The sequence below is a fragment of the Hylobates moloch genome, unplaced genomic scaffold, assembly GCF_009828535.3.
Source record: "Hylobates moloch isolate HMO894 unplaced genomic scaffold, HMol_V3 SCAFFOLD_21, whole genome shotgun sequence".
Lineage (NCBI taxonomy): Eukaryota > Metazoa > Chordata > Mammalia > Primates > Hylobatidae > Hylobates > Hylobates moloch.
The window spans coordinates 41,295,599-41,315,115 of record NW_026652296.1 but is presented as its reverse complement, the minus strand read 5'-3'; the positions used below and the strand labels follow the sequence as shown (position 1 = coordinate 41,315,115).

Below are 19,517 nucleotides of genomic sequence, written 5' to 3'. Positions count from 1 at the left end.
AAATGAAAACATAGCAGTCCTCCCTGGATGGAGTTTGTTTGAGGATTTGAAGATCCAGTGCAGGTGAAGTGGCTAGAATAGTGTCATTGTTCTGAGAGTTTAAAAGATTTTGTTTTGTTGTCCAGGAATTAACAATTAATGCAAAAAGAGATCATAGAAAAAAACAGAGAGTAGTAATTTATGAGAAATGTGACCAATTTGTTCTTTCCTCTTTTGTCTGAGGTGGTTCACGTTATGAAAGATCGTCTGTTCCTGGGGTTCCTCAAATCCTTTTTCTTTCTCGCTTTATGAGCAGAACCTTGCTTTTCCTACTGGAGAGAGCCAGCTGGGTCATGGGTCCCTCTTTTCATTTAGGCTCTTGTCTCCTACTCTTTATGTTTATTAAGGATTTGGGGCGGGTGGGGAGGAGGAGTGGGGTAACCCTCTGAAAAAAAAAATGCAGGGACCAGTTTATTTTTAAATTATGGTCTTTAAAGAAAAACGTCCTAAAATCTACCACTAGCAATTACTTTTTTGTTTTATTTTCAGAAAATGGGCTACTCCCTTGGCAATTGGTCCTAGGTTTCAACCCTCCTAAGAGATTTCCACAGCCCCTTTTATACCTAAGGGTGGAATTCCCCTCGAAGGCCAGCACCCCTCCCTGGCAGCAAGGATGGGTTGCACAAGGGAGCCTGTCCAACTTGCTAGTGACCACTTTTCTGATGTCATCATTCCCCAGGAGCAGCTGGGAGCCTTTTGGGGATGATTTGTATTAACACTCTGGCCCAGAGGTGACTGGGCTCACTCTGATGATAACAGTTGCCTGTAAGGTTCAAGGTGAAAATCTCATCCAGGTCTTTAGTTGTTTTCTGTTTCTCTGATTCATATACATTTATCGAGGTTTAACTTACATCCATAAATTGTGTAAATCTTAAGTGCTTGGCTCAGCAGAATTTTACACACATGCACACCCATGTAGACACAACCCAGATCCAGATACAGAACATCTCCAATCCCTGGTGTCCTGTCCCAGCCCAGATCCTCCCCAAGGGGGACTGCCATCGTGACTTCTGTCCCACAGATTAGTTTTGCCTGCTTTTGAACTTCATATAAACGAAATGCTGTAGGAGATACTCTTGTGTCTGGGTTCTTTCACACAGCATTGTGTCCATGAGATGCATCCGTGTTGTTCGGGAGCAGTAATGTGAGCTTTTGCATTGAATAAATACATTCCATTGTCTGAATTTCATTGTAGTATTCCATTGAATGAATATATCCAGTGTATTCATTTCTGTCCAAATGGGCCTTTGGGTTATTTCCAACTTGGGGCTATTATAAATAACATTACTATGGACATTCATGTACATTTCTAATTAATGATTGACATGGCCTTTGTCCTCCTGTAGTGACCCTATTTTAACCAAGTAGTGGTCGCTTATAACCATGAATGTAGCTTTCAGAATGTTTGGATGAGAGGAATAAACTGGTGAGTATTTATAAAGTGACTTGAACTTTACAATTAAAAGATTATTTACTTTGAAAAGCTGTATAAATGGTTATTTAAAATAGTTGTGTGGCTTCTATCAAGCCATTAGTCATCTCTGAGCCTCAGTTTCCCCATCTGTTAAATGGACATAATATGAGTATTGTGCAAAAATAATAGAATTATTGCAAGGATTAGATGATAGGGAAGTAAAGCACTTAGATGGCGCCTGGCCCATCTGAGCACTCAGTCTTAATTGCTGTTATTAATTTTTATCATAATGATGATCTAAGGTAAAGTCAAAGATGCTATAAAGTTGCACGAGCTTATTAACACAAAGCAACCAATGTAAACCAAGTAATTTGTTTTAATGCCAGATGTGAATAAGTTATTCTGCTTTTTTCCTACTTTATGACCTCCTTCGCATCAACCTTGATTTCTATAGTTATATAAACCTCCGTATTTAAACAAAGAGATCTCCTGGATAAGATGGAGAAGGAGGGAAAAAAAACAACTTGGGCTGGGGAATCTGATGATTGTGGGGTCAGCATTAACTTTTGGCCTCAGTTTTAACCTTGGGGGATTGTTTTCATCGTTTGTACCTCTGGGTTAGATTTCTCTTTGTCCCTGGCCTTCTAATAATAGGTAATCATTTGAATTCAGTATGATCTGATCCAGTGTCAGGAATTCCAAAGGCCAGAGAGACAACTCAACTGTTTCTTTTGCTTTTTCTTTTTTCTTTCGAGACAGAGTCTCGTTCTGTCACTCAGGCTGGAGTGCAGTGGCAGGATCTCGGCTCACTGCAACCTTTGCCTCCAGGGTTCAAGAGATTCTCATGCCTCAGCCTCCAGAGTAGTTGGGATTACAGGTGTGCGCCACCACGCCAAGCTAATTTTTTGTATTTTTGGTAGAGATGGGGTTTCGCTATGTTTGCTAGGCTGGTCTTGAATCCCTGGCCTCAAGTGATCTGCCCACCCCAGCCTCCCGAAGTGCTGGTATTACAGTCATGAGCCGCCATGCCCGGCCTAACTTAACTATTTCTAATCTTATATGTAAGTGGATCCATTGTCTTCCCAAATGGAATCAAATTAAGGTGTCATCATTTTATGTGTAGATGCTGCAGCAGAACCCAGGGGGCTTAGATGAGAATATGCAAACATGTGAGATCAAAAAGCTGCTATTGACAAAGCAGAGGAGTTATCATTATATAAATAGCCTTCAGCCCGCATCTCTGGATTTATGGTACTGGTCATTTTAGTATTAGCCAAGAAAGGTACTCCACTGGGCAACCATTCAATGAAGGAGGGAAGAATAACGCCTCCCACACCCAGAGGTGTTTCCTAACTTGGAACAGAAACACATTTCACACATTTTTAACTTAATTTTGAAATCATTTCAGATTTCCAGGAAAGTTGCAAAAATACCATAAAGAAATATCTACCCTTCACTCAGATTCCCAAATGCTAGCACTTTGCCCCATCTGCCTCATTCTTCTTTCTGTCTGTACACACACACACACACACACACACAGATACATGCACATACACATACACACACACAAATACGTGCACACACACAGTCTCTCATTTTTTCTGAACCATTTAAGTTGCAGACATTATATCCCTTTACCCCTAAATACTTCAATGCATATTTCCTAAAAACAAGGCTATTCTGTTTAATAACTACAGTATAATTATCAGACCTAGAAAATTAACACTGATGCCTTGTTAGCACTATTACCTTATCTGCAGGCTGTATTCGATTCCCCACTAATGTCCTTTATAGCAAATGAAGAATTTTTTACTCCAGAATCTGATCCAAGATCACATATTATATTTAGGTGGATCTATTTCCTCAGAAAGTATTCTTTTTTTTTTTTTTGAGATGGAGTATCACTCTGTCATCCAGGTTAGAGTGCAGTGGCACAATCTTGGCTCACTGCAACCTCCGCCTCTTGGGTTCAAACAATCCTCCTGCCTCAGCCTCCCCAGTAGCTAGGACTATAGGCATGCACCACCACACCCAGCTAATTTTTTTGTATTTTTAGTAGAGATGGGGTTTCACCATGTTGATCAGGCTGGTCTCCAATTCTTGACCTCAAATGATCTGCCTGCCTTAGCCTCCCAAAGTGCTGGGATTACAGATGTGAGCCACCGTGCCTGGCCCTCCTCAGAAAATATTCTTAGAGATGTTGAACCCTCGTTATTAGAAAATCCTTCCTTTAAGATAACATCTTTGCTCTCCTGTTAATTGGATGACCAGTTGAAGGACTAGGTCAAAAGAATGTCTTCTAGCATATTTGCCTGTACTTACAGGGATAGGGCATGAAAGTAATTAAAACAAATATATTTCATTGTATTGATTATGTGCAAGTTAGACATCATTGGGGAAGATTAGGTCTTCCTGGATTTTCAGAAAAAATGTTAACATGTGAGTTATGGTGCTGCTTGGTGTTGTCTGTTGGTTGGATGTTAAGGTGTACAACTCGTGTGCCTGCAACCAATGCATAGAGTTGCAGATATCCATTGTAAGAAAGCAGATGTTGCATTTCTTCTTTCTTCAGACAATGGTCATAGTAGCTACACTTTCTTTGGCAGATGTGGTGCTGGAAAAAGCCATGCACAAGTGCATCTTGAAGCCCCTCAAGGGGCACGTGGAGGCCATGCTGAAGGACTTTCACATGGCCGACGGCTCATGGAAGCAACTCAAGGAGAACCTGCAGCTTGTGCGGCAGAGGAATCCGCAGGAGCTGGGGGTCTTCGCCCCGACCCCTGATTTTGTGGATGTGGAGAAAATCAAAGTCAAGTTCATGACCATGCAGAAGATGTATTCGCCAGAAAAGAAGGTCATGCTGCTGCTGCGGGTCTGCAAGCTCATTTACACAGTCATGGAGAACAACTCAGGTGAGGCCGCCGGAAGCCCAGGCTCCGTGCCGCTTCCCTCCCGGGCCAGGGACAGGCCTCTCTCCTGTCAGGCTTTCTGATTCCCAATTTCTCCTGCCTTTGGTCTCGTGATTTCACCAGGTGGCTTACAAAACTACAAGTGATTCTCTGATATCTGGCGCATTAGTCACATGCAACGGATTAAAATGTAAGCAGATGAGGGCAACAAGATTTTTGTACCAGGCCAATTTAATTAAAGATTTAGTTCAGAGTATGGTTACAGATTCAGTGTCTGGAGTCTGAGTTCAAATCTTCCCTCCGAGAAGAAGAAAATTAACTGAGGGACTTCAGCCCCCTTAATCAACCTTGGACGCTGTAGTTTTCTGCGTCTTTAGCCAGATGTCACCCTTTCTTTCATAAGGTGGAGATTAGCTGAGACAGCTCACACATAGCCCCAAGTGCAATGGAAATATCAGTGATTATCATTACAACATTTTGGCCAATGAGGGTTTGTGTCAATGACCTATAGTATGTGAAAGAAACTCGAAGCATTCAGTCATAATGAGGCCTCATTAGAGCCGTTTCATTGGCTAGCCCTTCTTTGCTACAAGCTGAAGCAATATAATTGAAATGCACCGAAGAGTTACAATCTTGGAAAGCCAGCCCTCGGATTTAGCCTTGTTGCTTCCTGTAGATGCAGGGGTAACCATGAATCATGGATAGTGATGGAGCCCTGCATTGTCCCAGGTCTTCAGTAAGCTTATTGTAATTCCGAGGACGATTACGAACTTTTCTTCTGAGGGAAATTGCTTAGTGGAGAAGCGCAGAGAGAAAATACAGACTCTATTAACCACCGCTTGAGTAGACAGGAATGTGTGTGCACTTTGGGAATTGTTGAGTGAAGATGTTAAAATATGAGCTCCTGGGCCTGGTAATGATGGCATGTGAACATCACCTCACAAGTCTGCAAGCATATTTCACATATAGGAAACATACTTTCTATAGTTCACAGTCATTTATAAAAATTCCCCAAATAATATCTGAATGTCTGAATTTCCCAAATAATTCAGAAGGATTATGCTCTTCTGAAGACAGTTGCTCAACACACACACTAAAGACATTAATGTAGACAGGATAATTCTTGTTTTGGGGGCTGCCCCGCTTCCTGTAGGAAGTTTAGCAGCATCCCAGATGCCATCTGCATCCCCACCCTCCAGTTATGTCAATGAAAAATGTCTTCAGACAGTGCCAAATGTCCCCTGGAGGACAAAATCATCTCCAGTTGAGAACCACTGATATAAAGAAAACTAGAAGTAAAGACTAACATTTTTTGCCATATATTTCTGTTAATCAATGTGTATATTCAACATGTACCGAATTGGCACATTTAAAGAAATTAACTGTGTTCTCACATTAAATACAGAGCAAAGTTGCTTGTTCCTGGTTTGAGGTTGGCTTTGTCATTATGTTTGTAAATAATGTGCACAGCAAGAAAGAGGAAGTAAGACACAAAGAATTAGCATAAGTAAATATTTTATAAGTATTTTATAATATTGTTTGCTGAAAGTTAAAATATTTTAATGAGTATTCTGTTCTATCACATAATTTTATACAAATTACAAAATCTGTAATGTGTTCATTGGTTCATAGACATTCATTCTGAAACTGTAAGGGCTGGTCTCTAATATGAGCAGCTGGGAGGGTCATAGGCTACATAGGATTCCAGAAACACCCACCTTTGTTTATAAATAGCAATTTCCCCAGAGTGCCTCCTTGCTGTCTAATAAAAGCAGCCAGTAGGATGTGAAAGAAAGAAAAGTTGGTAAAAATATTCCATTTCATTCTTCCTACTCTCAGGGAGGATGTATGGCGCTGATGACTTCTTGCCAGTCCTGACCTATGTCATAGCCCAGTGTGACATGCTTGAATTGGACACTGAAATCGAGTACATGATGGAGCTCCTAGACCCATCGCTGTTACATGGAGAAGGTAACTGCTTTTGAGAAAAGTTGAAGGAACTGGGTGCTATTTTGTTCATTTTTTTATAATTGAGATGAAATTCATGTCGCATAACAATCATTTTACAGTGAATAATTCAGTGGCATTTAGTATATTCACAGTGTCATGCATTCTCCACCTTTATTTAGCGTCAAACTATTTTCCTCACCCTAAAATAAAATTCTGCACCCATTAAGCAGTTACTTGGGTGCCTTTTTGACATCTTAAGTGTTAACTGAATTTTTTATTAATTTAAAAGAGTGTACTAACCTTTTTCTGATTGCAAAAGTAATACGCACTCATGGTAGAAAATTTGGAAAAGTCAGGAAAAACACAAAGAAAAGTTATAACCCCATCTTAACTATACTTCACTAAGACTGCTTAATGGCAATAAAAAAAATACGTTCAGTAGAATAAATGCCATTTTTTTTTTGGAAGAAATGGTTCCTTTGACGCCAAGAGGAAATTATAAACTTTTGTTGAGGGTATTTCCATTGCCAGAAAAATAACCTGCTCTTATATTACTGAAATGGATAAAAGCTTGGCTTTGTTTTTATTTTTTAAAATTTCGTTTTCAAGGTGAAAACAGTATTAATTTTTTTCCAGTTTTTTTTTTAAGTATCTTTTCATTTTTATAGTAAAAATACAGGGGTGTGGAATCTGTGCAGTTTGCTCTCAATTTACCTTGGCATTCGGGTTCCTTCTTCTTGTATCTGCCTAACCCCAACATGTCTTAGCAGAAATTCCTTCTCCTTACACATAGCTTAGATATTTTACATGGAAATGATTAGGATGTTTGGCACAGTAGTGCACAGCCTTGAAAAGCAGAAATAACTGGGACTCTATGTGAGCTTATCTTTTCAAAGGAGAACAAATCAGGGCCTGTGCACTGTGAATCCTCTTAATCCATTTTTATATATCCAGATAAAAGCCCAGACAAGCCCTGGGGGGGATTGTTACGGTTGTTTTTTTTTTTTTTTTTCCCGGTGAGTTTCAGTCTGGGCTTGAGTAGAAAGGTCCGTCTCTGACAGGATTCCCTAAGGAATGAGTCATCCCAGCATTTTCCCTGGAGGGAATGAAATGCATTTTTGCCACCCCCAGAATGTGCCCCCTTAGTCTCCTCAGTCCTGTAATGTGAATTCACCAGGCCTTACTTTTCCTATCGGAGGGACCGCCCTCCTTGGAGCCTGATTATGCCCTTCCCACGTGACCATGGGTAGTGCTGACTCAGTATGGGGGATGAATATCTTTCCTCCTGTCCCCCACCCCAGGCAGGTATGAATGGGCCTCTTTCATGCTTTCACCCTTTAGCCTCTTCTGTCCCCTCATTAATATTCCTAACCATGGCACCAGACACTCCCCGATGAGCCTCCGAGGCCCTCCCTGGATCTTTTCTTGCCTGCTCTGCCCTGGGATTAGAAAGGACAAGGCCAAACATGTGGTTTTGCCCAGGGACCAAGAGAAGCATGTTAGTCTACATAGCATGCTTTCCTTCGTTCCACTGTAATGTTTGTTATTAATACAGTTTGGGGTTTGGTTATTCTTTTTCGAGCTTCAGTCATGTTTAATTCTAGTAATAAGTATGTAGAGCTCTTAGGGCTTTGGGGAAAAAGACATGCCCGTTTCACTTAGAAAGTCGATTCTGTTGCTGACAATGTGCACTCAGGACAAACATTGCTTATATCATGTGGCCCAAGGATAGAGACACCTACTTCCTGCCCCTTTCCCACACTGGCCCAGGGCAAGGCCCTGTGTTGATGACTAATGGACAGGTGGCTGTCATCTCCTCCACGAATCCCACAAGAAAGACAAGGGCACAGGTAGTGAGGATACAAAGCTGCTGGTGAGCTCGCACTTAAACAGAGCCTGCTTCCACTTAACCGTGTCTGGGGCTTCTTGGCTGCCTTCCTTGGGAAGCAGGCGGCCCAGTTGGGTTGGCTGTGATCACAGACCAGGCCGGCACTGCATCGAACTGAAGCTATGCAGCCTGGGAGGAAGAGGCTACTGAGCAGCGGCAAAAATACAGATTGGACTTTTCTGTGCCTGCCTGAAGTCCTCTTTGGTTTGCGGGGTAGCAGCCACGTCTGTTTTCTGCTGTTTAAGCAGGTATTCTCATTTACCAAAAGGCATCATAGAATCCCTTAGAAGTGCACAGCTCTTGTGGTAGGGTTACAGTTTTGCTGAAATTTAAAACCTTCTCTAATTGCATCCACATGTTTCAATATGTGGTCAATTTTGTGCTTCCAGCATTTGAGTTTTCTCCTTAGTGTCCTGAACAGATGAGAGCTAGGGAGTCTAAAATTTGAAGTCCAAAGGAGCCCCCTTCCACCCCCACAAAGATTGTAACAGTTCTCCGAGTCCTTGTTCAAATCCTGACCCTCCATACAGCCTTTCCTGAATATTTAACATTCATATTGATTTCTCCTGAAATTCTCCATGTAGCATCTGTATTCTGGATTACTGAGTTTCATACACAGTCACATGCTGATTTGTTTGTGGGGCAAATACTTGGTAAAGATCAACAATTCAAAACTCTTAACCAGGGTGATTATACTGTAGGTGGCAAGGTCTGGAAAACCCTTCAGATCACTCTATACACAAAAAGCTTGGCATGTGATCTGGAAAGTACATGGCTCAGGGTGACCCAGATTATGCTGCAGGAAAAAATAACCTCAAGTCTTCATCTGCAACCTGAAAACAAGAAGGGTGTTTTTCTTTCTCGTGTTCATGTCCAGCACGAGTTTGAAGGGCGTGCAGCTCCTGATCCCCGTGGAGGGGACAGTTGCCATCTTGCATATTGCCACTTATTGACCGGAGAGAGGCTTCTGCAGGGTCTCACATGAACAAAGCTTAATACTTTGGCCCTAAAGGTGACACTGCTGCACAAAACTCATTTCGCCAAACTAACTTCTGGTCCCTGCAGGAATAAATTGCCAGTGTCCGTTTTTAAAAAACAAACAAACAAACAAAAAACACATTTGTAAACTTCTGGAGAGTGGGGACTCAGATTCTATTTCTTACAAACCTACTTTCTCCTCTGTAGCTGGGGCTCATAGTAGAGATTCAATGAGTATTTTGACAAAGAATGTCTCTAAATCTAAAATGTTCTGTGCCCAATTAGGGAATTTTTAATAAACATTTAGGGCGACCCCTAGTGGTTCTTCAGCGCGGAGACCATAAGTTCCTCCCCAGGCACCTAATTATATGTTAGGACAAAAACTATGAAGGAATACATACACATCTTACAGTGTCGTCAGCCCTTTTTACACTCCTCAAGAACATAAGAGATCATTCCTAAATGCACCATCACAGGAACATCATTTTCCTGTAAATTACTTTATCCTAAATGCCAGATGTTATGTTAGTCCCAAAGGAAGGGGTAAGAAAGGGAATCAAGGGAGAGAAATTATTTTTGAAGTATCCACATTTTTGCAAACAATTCTTTCAAAGTGTATAGTTTACTTAAAATTTAGAAAATATTCATTTCGTTTTTTCCTTTTTGCTTTTTTTTAAACCAAATTCTTGTTTATCAGAGATAGAAAATATCAATTTCTAAAAGAAAAAGCCAAGAGCAAGTGTTGCCACGAGTCTGGACTGATGGAGGGGATACTGGCCTTGGATCATCTCACAAGACTGACTTTCCCCCCACCTCCCCGTCAGGCCTTAATACCCCAACTACTCCTGGCAAACATTTTTCATAATTGCACTTTAATAATATTGGCCGGGCATGGTGGCTCATGTCTGTAATCCCAGCACTTTGAGAGGCCGAGACGGGTGGAGCAGTTGAGGCCAAGGTTCGAGACCAGCCTGGCCAATATGGTGAAACCCCATCTCTACAAAACATACAAAAATTAGCCAGGCTTGGTGGTGCATGCCTTTAATCCGAGCCACTCAGGAGGCTGAGGTGGGAGGGTCGCTTGAACCTGGGAAGCAGAGGTTGCAGTGAGCTGAGATTGTGCCACTGCACTCCAGCCTGGGTGACAAAGCAAGACTCCGTCTCAAAAACAAACAAACAAACAAAAAAACACTTTAGAGGCTTGGTCAGTCTCACGCACTAGAATGGAAATCCCATCATTGAAAAACAGGAACCTTGTCAGCCTGGCTTGTCTGTGCTCCCCGGCCCCTCCCAGGCCTGGGTCGCTCCAGAAATCTCTGTGGGATGGCTGTGTGAAGGGATGGATGGAGGAGTGAGTGCCATGCTCTTGGGTGTGTGCTTCTGTGATCCCACAAGGAAATGCATGTTTAAGAAATACTAAAAATACAAAACATGCCTTCTAACGCTGGCATCCCCTGTTATCACCCGTGAGCAGAGGTTGGCACTGGGAGGACTTATTCTTTCTGCTCTTTTCAGGAGGCTATTACTTGACAAGCGCATATGGAGCACTTTCTCTGATAAAGAATTTCCAAGAAGAACAAGCAGCGCGACTGCTCAGCTCAGAAACCAGAGACACCCTGAGGCAGTGGCACAAACGGAGAACCACCAACCGGACCATCCCCTCTGTGGACGACTTCCAGGTGTGCAGCTGGCCACCCCTTTGCTTCCTTCATCCTCCAGGAATGCGGAGCTGGCTCACCTAGCACATCCCAGCTCAGAGGTCCCCACTGTGTTGAATTATTTGGCAGGAAAGGGATATCAAACCACCCTCTGGCCTTGTTACGCTGCTCTGTTTTCTTTACATTTATATACGCATGGGATACTTGGCCCGAGTTTTGCTGTCTTTAAGAAAACCAAGTTGAATTAAGGCAGAATCTCTGCCCAATCAAGCAGACAATAAGTCAAAAAGGAGGAGGAAGCACTTGGCACAGACGTTGGAGATTTTGTTTCATCAGGAAACAGCCGCTGTGTTACGCGATGCGATTGGCCTAGTTTCTCCTCGGGAAGAGGGAGAGGAACAGCAATGTCTCCTTCCCTTTTCTCTCACCCACTCTCCAAAACAGAAGACCCCAGAATCTCAGCAGCAGCAGCAACAGCTATGGCAGCCGTCCACGGCACAGAGTGACCAGGCGAGCATCTGAGCGAGTCCTGCTCAGGTTCCCTGGCCAGGGCTTTTCCTGACCGTGAGCTGCTGCTTGGGAATGTGGGACTCCCAATGCATTTGTTTCTTAGAATGGAGAGGTGGGTTAGGGCTATAGAAATCTTTACCCAAGGCCAGGCATCAGCACTCACGCCTGTAATCCCAGCACTTTGGGAGGCCAGGGCAGGCAGATCACCTGAGGTCAGGAGTTCGAGACCAGCCTGGCCAACACGGTGAAACCCTGTCTCTGCTAAAAATACAAAAATTAGCTGGGTGTAGTGGCGGGCACCTGTAATCCCAGCTACTTGGGAGGCTGAGGCAGGAGAATCGTTTGAACCCAGGAGATGGTGGTTGCAGTGAGCCGAGATCATGCCACTGCACTCCAGCCTGGGCAACAGAGTGAGACTTAGTCTCAAAAAAGAAACAAAGAAATCCTTACCCAACACAACAATTCCTGATTTGCTCATTGTCTATGAAATAATGAGTGAGTTGGCAAATGTCTGCAAATAATATTTTGAAGGTTTTAAATTAAATGATAAAACCTGCCTGTGCTTTGTTTCTCTGTTCCCCATGATGAGTTTCCAAGCAGGGATCTGGAAAGCAGGACAGATTTGTCTACACATCCAGATTCATCTGCTTTTTTTTTTTTTTTTTAAGACGGAGTCTTGCTCTGTCACCCAGGCTGGAGTGCAGTGGTGACACGATCTCTGCTCACTGCAACCTCCACCTCCCAGGTTCAAATGATTCTCCTGCCTCAGCCTCCAGAGTAGCTGGGACTACAGGTGCTCACCACCACACCTGGGTAATTTATTTTGTATTTTTAGTAGAGACGGGATTTCACCATGGTGGCCAGGCTGGACTCAAACTCCTGGCCTCAACTGATCCACCCACCTCAGCTTCCCAAAGTGCTGGGATTACAGGCATGAGCCACTGTGCCTGGCCTTTTTTTTTTTTTATAAGAGCTCTGAAAATAGAGGGTCAGATGAGGTGGCTCATGCCTGTAATCCCAGCACCTTAGAGGCTGAGGCAGGAAGATCGCTTGAGGCCAGGAGTTGGAGACCAGCCTTGGCAACAAAGTGAGACTCCGTCTCGACAAAACAACAACAACAACAAATTTTCAAGTTAGCCAGGCGTAGTGGTGCACACCTGTAGTCCCAGCTACTCAGGAGGCTAAAGTGGGAGGATCTGTTGAGCCCAGGAGTTGGAGGCTACAGTGAGCCATGATCACACCACTGCACTCCAGCCTGGGCAGCAGAATGAGACCCTGACTCAAAACCAAACAAAAAAAAAGGCAAACCCATCTTTGAAAGCCAAGATCAGCTCATTCTCCAAGACTGCAGTATTCTCAGAAATTTCATCTCAAGCACATAAACCTAAAGAGTGAGAATACATGCGCTGCACTCTCCCCACCCTGTTGCACTAAGAAGGTCCCCGTGCCACTCAGTGCAGCAGACCCCTGGGGTGCCATCAGATAGCCATCCAGGGAGGGGCTGCCTAAGGCAGAACAGAGGAAGTGAGAAAAGTTCATTTTTCCTTTCCCCACCTGCCAACACACCCTCCACCTCTTCACCTGGAGACCCCCAGACACCGTGGAGCTGCCTTCTTCTGCAGCCGCCCCCTCCTGCCCTCACTGACCCTGCTCACCTTGGGGGTGCATGCCTTCTCAGAGTGTAACCAAAGAAGGAGATGCTCAGCACTCAGCTCAGGGGTCAAAGCAAAACCTCAGACCCAAAGCTCCATCTGAAACCCCTAAATCAGAGGTCACAGGCACAGAGGTCTTCTCACATGGGAAGAGGTAGTACGTCTTGGTGGTAAAGGTGGTGGGGCTGCCTCTGTCACGTCCTAGCTGTGTGGCTTTAGGCAAGTTACTTAGCGTCTTTGTGCCTCAGTTTCTGCACTAGTCAAACGGGGATCATGTAGACCCTGTCTCTTAAAAAAAAGAGGTTCAAAGAGTGTCAGTGTCAATCTGGGCACCTCCCACTAGCTCACCTCTCCTGTAAAGTCACTGGGCTAGCAAAAGTCCCCACTGGAAGCAGATAGGAAACATATCTTACATGTGCAGAGCTCACTGTCTTTCCCAAGAGCTTTCCCTTCTGTTATCCCAGGAAACCCTTGTGGTGACCATGCAGGCACCTGGGCAGAGAGCCCTCCTTCCCTTCACCGCTGAGCAGGGTTGCCAGATTTAGAAGAATAAAATCTATTTGTTTTCTGGATGAAACTCAAATTTAACTGGGTGTTCTAGATTTCATCTGATAACTCCACTTTTAAGGAAACAGAAGCAAAGTTATCTGGGGTCACAAAATCTAGGAGAGCCTGATCCAAGTTTAAGATTCTTTATGCCTGGTCTGGGCTTTGTATCTTGTAAGACCACAGGTTTACATGTTTCATGATAGCATGTACCTGGCACGATTGCAGCGCCAGAGCCTGCAAACGTCTTTGTTTAATTCCCTGCAGCACCACCTTGCATGTAATCAGCGCCATCTGCAAAGTATTTGGCAAAATCAACATTCTTCTCCTTCTGACTTTTTCCACATTGTGCCCAGAGCCACTAGGAGCCTTGTATTAGATTGAACTACATGAAATCACCATTTGGGGGAGATAAAAAAATAGTCAAATGTCAGCGCATTTTGTGTGTGTGTGTGTGTGTGATTCAACCTAAATTATTGCCCTTGCTTAGGATTTATTTAAAAAGTGTGTCAAAAGTGAACACAAGCCAGGTACAGTGGCATGCACCTGTAGACCTAGCTACTCAGGAGACTGAGGCAGAAGGATCACTTGAGCCTAGCAGTATGAGTCCAGCCTGGAGAATATAGTGAGATCTCATCTCTTAAAATGAAAAGAAAAAAACAAAAAGTGAGCACAGTACGTGCTGTTGTGTCTAGATATTTTAAATCTCTTCCTGCTGACTTCCTTCATACTCTTGTGCTATTTGGTTTATTTTTCAAGCTGGGAATAAACCCAGCATTGGATGTGGTTGACACTCTTAAGCAAGGGTTTCTTAACCAGACCTTATGAGGGAAACGGAAAGATCAGAACCAGGGCTGCATGGACTTCCTGCTTCTTACAGTTGCAATGAATCATGTAGTCATCCTCGCCACTGTCCAAAATCAGATCAGCCTCTTTCCTTGCCATTCGAAGCCCTGTGGCCTGACATCGGACATTATGACAGGACAGGGCCTGGAAGCGGCTTACAGTCACCCCCTCCCCTGGTCCCCCATCATGCTCACTGTCTAGTTTTCTCTTCTGACTGTCTCAACATTCCTCTTCCACCTGCAGAATTACCTCCGAGTTGCATTTCAGGAGGTCAACAGTGGTTGCACAGGAAAGACCCTCCTTGTGAGACCTTACATTACCACCGAGGATGTGTGTCAGATCTGCGCTGAGAAGTTCAAGGTGGGGGACCCTGAGGAGTACAGCCTCTTTCTCTTCGTTGATGAGACGTGGCAGCAGCTGGCAGAGGACACTTACCCTCAAAAAATCAAGGCGGAGCTGCACAGCCGACCACAGCCCCACATCTTCCACTTTGTCTACAAACGCATCAAGAACGATCCTTACGGCGTCATTTTCCAGAACGGGGAAGAAGACCTCACCACCTCCTAGAAGACAGGCAGGACATCCCAGTGGTGCATCCAAAGGGGAGCTGGAAGCCTTGCCTTCCCGCTTCTACATGCTTGAGCTTGAAAAGCAGTCACCTCCTCGGGGACCCCTCAGTTTAGTGACTAAGCCATCCACAGGCCAACTCGGCCAAGGGCAACTTTAGCCGCGCAAGGTAGCTGAGGTTCGTGAAACAGTAGGATTCTCTTTTAGCAATGGAGAATTGCATTTGATGGTTCCACTGTCCTGAGATTGTTCGCTACCTACCCCCAGTCAGGTTCTAGGTTGGCTTACAGGTATGTATATGTGCAGAAGAAACACTTAAGATACAAGTTCTTTTGAATTCAACAGCAGATGTTTGCGATGCAGTGCGTCAGGTGATTCTCACTCCTGTGGATGGCTTCATCCCTTCCTTCCTTCCTTCCTTTTTCCTTTTTTTTTTTTTTTTACAAAGAGACTTCATGTTTTTATATATTTCATAGAAATTTTTATAGCAGTTGCAGGTAAACTGTCAGGATTGGTTTTTAAAATATTTTTGTAACTTTAAAATATTCTATAATTATGCATGTGATTTTAACATTTAATATTCAAAAATAAATCTCTTGCTGGATTTGAGAGTATTGCATTTTTAAAGTCTCTTCTGTAACTGGATGTTTTGGCAACTTTGTGGGGAGAGACTGCTGGATTTCTTAAAGCAACGTATTCCTGACACTGGCCATAGAATGCCTTTGGAAATCGGATGTACTGTTCTCTTGTTCACGTTTAGTGGTGTTTTGCTGTTTTGTTTTTTAAACAAATGATGCTGAGAATAAGGAGAGAAATGAATGTAGAGAGAGGTAGAGAGAGAAATACGGACTCTAACAAAGGACCGAGGAGTGCAGTCTGCTGGTTCAGGCTCTTCAAAAGATGTAGAAAAAGAGATAGAAGGAACCACCTATGCTTAAAATACTGTAAATATGCAATGAGGTTTGGCAAAATCTATTCCATGTGTGATTTGCTTGTAGAAACAATTTTGAAAGCCCCTTGAGGAAAATAAAAATCAAGAAGAACACTTTTCTCCCTTTTCCATAGAAATTAAAACTTAACAGCATCAAATTATTGGGACCAGAAACCAAGTGATACATAATGTGGCTTTTGTTGAGTTAAATAAGATGCTGTATAATGGAGAAGAATTTGCAAATGCACAAAAAATCAATCTACCTTATCAGAACCTGCAGTGAAATTAAACTTATGTTAAATAAAACCAGTTTGCAGGTGCACAAACTATGAGGGTCTTGTATCCATGTAACACAGGTAGTTACAAAAACATGTTATTGTACTGTGTAAAGATGCATAGTCATCTAATTTGGTTGGCTTTATACCTTGTACCTTTTTTAGCCTTGGCTTTTGTTGAACTAGAACCCTCAGCACATACTGTGTTGTACTTTTGTAAATGATTTTTTAAATGGAATTTTGCACATAATACATTGTAATACTGTATGATAATCATGTGTGAAAATAATTTTTGAAATATCCTTTGGCTGTTTTTTTTTTCTTTAGAGTAAGAATATATTCATGCACCACACAGTGTCATGGACAGATGAAATCCGAGCCAGGGTTTGTGGTTAGACAATGTATCGTGGGGGTGAGCAGAAAAGCTCATATTTCTCAGAAGCTCCTCCTGATATGGGGCAAAAGTTAAGGAGAAGAAGGAAAAGGTCATCCTCCCACTCAAAAGTGTTTTCATTGTTATCTAGTACTGTACTTGGCTCAGTGGGACTTGGAGCAAATCACAGGTAATTTGAACACAGAGTTAGCTGGGGCCCTGCAGACAGCCCCACCCTGTCCTCACGTAACCTCTGCAACGCTCTAGCTGACAGTTCAGTGCTGTTGCAAAATTGACAGCGCAGAGGCTTGGCCTCCTCGCTGCCATACTCCCCATGCTTGGAACGGTGCCTGGCATATATTCATAGTAAGTGCTCAATAAATCCTTGCTGGCTGAAGGAAGGAAAACATGAGTTTAGAGGGGTTTCTAACTCATCAGTGGGAGAGATCCGTAAAGATCAGAATGAGAACTGAATGGGCTGCCTGCTTTTGATATTTACAACGAACCAAAAGATGACAGCTCGATCCATATGGTTGTCCTCCCCACTCTTCAAACTAAGATCATCATGCTTTGTTGATTTAAAGCGGGTCACAGCCTCTGGATGCGAGGCAGCCTTGCAGCCTTCCGCGGGACGAGAGCGGGCTCAGAAGAGGAAAAGGTAGCGTGGGCAGAAAGCAGCATCACAAGACAGTGCCTGGTTTTGTCATTGGGCAATGTTTCCCCGTTAAAATTACAACACAACATGTGCCTCCACTTTTTCCCCCACGCAGGCATTTCTCACTTCTCAAATTGCCAGGAAACAGACTTGGGTGAAGATTGGAGGGAATAAGAGGAGAGTAAAAATATACATGCTGGGTGGAGGAAGAGGAGAATGCATTTCCAAATTTAAAAATACATTATAGCTGAGGTGGGAGGATCGCTTGAGCCCAGGAGTTGGAGGGTGCAGGGAGCTATGATCGTGCCACTGCATTGCAGCCTGGACGACAGAGCAACCCTGTCTCCCCCCCACAAAAAAAGTAAAAATAAAAACATGTTATAAAAGTTGAATGCCGGCCAAAGGAAGGGATTTTTTTTTTTTTTATGTTGCATGCGCTGCCAAATACTTTCACTCTAGCACCACCCCCACACCCCCGGGACACAGAATAGAAATAGAAACTGTTGAAGCAGTTCATATTATGTGGAAGTTACAACTTCAGATCTATAAGAAAATACAAAGGACAGGAAACCCAGCTATGAATACTTCCATTCACAAATGCGGTTCCGTCCTCACTGGGCAGCTGTTACCTTCATCTTCTTTAAGAGACTTGAAATGAGGGAGCACTCCAATCTTTAACGCCTGCTCATGCCTGGTCACACCTGGTCACTCCTGGTCTCTTACCAGCAGTCTGAGAGAAACAGAAACAGCACAAGAAGGACTGAGAAGGGCACAGTGTGTGTGGAACACAGGCATTTTAATCATCTGGCAGTATCTCATAGTAAAAGTCTAAGTGTCCTCATTTTTTCGGCCCATTTTCATGCCAGTGAATTTGAGACCAAAAGTACTTTTTGTCATTTGGTTAACTCTAATTCAGTTGGAAATATGGAAAAGAAATCACCTAACATTGCAAAATCCTAAATAGGTGATAAGGAAAGGAAGGAAAGAAGGCAGAGAGGGGCCAGGCGCGGTGGCTCATGCCTGTAATCCCAGTACTTTGGGAGGCCAAGGCGAGTGAATCACTTGAGGTCAGGAGTTCAAGACTAGCCTGGCCGACATGTGAAACCCCGTCTCTACTAAAAATGCAAAAATTAGCCGGGCATGGTGGCAGGCACCTGTAATCCCAGCTACTCGGGAAGCTGAGGCAGGAGAATCCCTTGAACCCAGGAGGTGGAGGTTGCAGAGAGCTGAGATCACGCCACTGCACTCTAGCCTGGGCAATAGAGCAAGACTCAGTCTCAAACAAAAAAAAAAAAAAAAAAAAAAGAAGGCGGAGAGGGAGGGAGAAGGAAAACATCTGGCATTTGTCTCAAGAAACAGGTTCTGATTAGGAAAAGGCAGATTTTACTCCAACATCAAAAATGGTAGCAGCTGGCACAGAGCTTTCCCCCATGAATACCAGCTTTGCAAGAAACGTAGGTATGGGAAGAGCTTTCCCCCATGAATACCAGCTTTGCAAGAAACGTAGGTATGGGAAGTTAAAAAAACATAATTACTCTGAAAGGTCTGGGCATGTAACCTTTTTTTTTTTTTTGAGACAAGGTGTGACTGTCACTCAGGCTGCAATGAAATGCAGTGGTGCTATCTCGGCTCAGTGCAGCCTCAACCTCCTGGGCTCAAGCACAATCCTCCTACCTCAGCCTCCTGACTAGCTAGGACTACAGGTGTGCACCACCATGCCCAGCCAATTTGTGTTGATTTTTTGTAGAGATGAGGTCTCACTGTGTTGCCCAGGCTAGTCTCAAACTCCTGAACTCAAGGGATCTACCCGCCTCAGCTTCCCAAATTGCTGAGAAAGTGTAACCAAGGCCTCCCCTCAGAAACCTCCCTGGAGAAGCTTCAGTTGGAGTGAGGCGGTTGGGGGTGGGGGTTGGGGAGGAGTTTCTTACCTCGAGTCTAATATAAATTCTCCCATTTAAAAGTAGAATTTGCCTCAACTCTGAGGCTACATATAAGACACTTAGACTACCATTACATTAATGAATCTGAGTATTTCCTTTGAGTGCACACATTAGAACTACTACAGCCAGCCCTCATTTCTCACTGCTGGGGAATGGGGATGGTCAGATCCTGCCGCCTGTGGAGAGGGGCTCAGAACCTGAGGACCACGGATGGCCAGGGAGGAGCTCCTAGACGGCCTTCACCTCTGTAACCAGCCTTCGGTTTCCTGGGGGAAATATTACTACACATAATTAGCTCCATTGCTTCACTTTCTTCCCATTTCCCCACCATGATTCTGTGGGCTGGATTTTCCCTCACGCAGTAGGTTTGAGAGTGCTCTTAACTC

The 19,517-nt window shown here is 43.7% G+C and overlaps 1 protein-coding gene across 4 annotated transcripts in view; it reads left to right on the top strand.

Annotated features, from left to right (window-relative positions):
• The window catches only part of RIN2 (Ras and Rab interactor 2), a 240,683-nt gene extending 224,280 nt beyond the window's left edge, over window positions 1-16,403 (top strand). For all 4 annotated transcript variants that reach the window (XM_032142350.2, XM_032142349.2, XM_032142352.2 and 1 more), the window contains 4 exons: window positions 4,060-4,365; window positions 6,202-6,333; window positions 10,694-10,857; window positions 14,634-16,403. In XM_032142350.2, coding sequence (XP_031998241.1) covers window positions 4,060-4,365; window positions 6,202-6,333; window positions 10,694-10,857; window positions 14,634-14,957 — 926 coding nt within the window. In that variant the 3' untranslated portion in view covers window positions 14,958-16,403. The remainder of the gene's footprint in view (window positions 1-4,059; window positions 4,366-6,201; window positions 6,334-10,693; window positions 10,858-14,633) is intronic.
• Window positions 16,404-19,517: the final 3,114 nt, after the last annotated feature.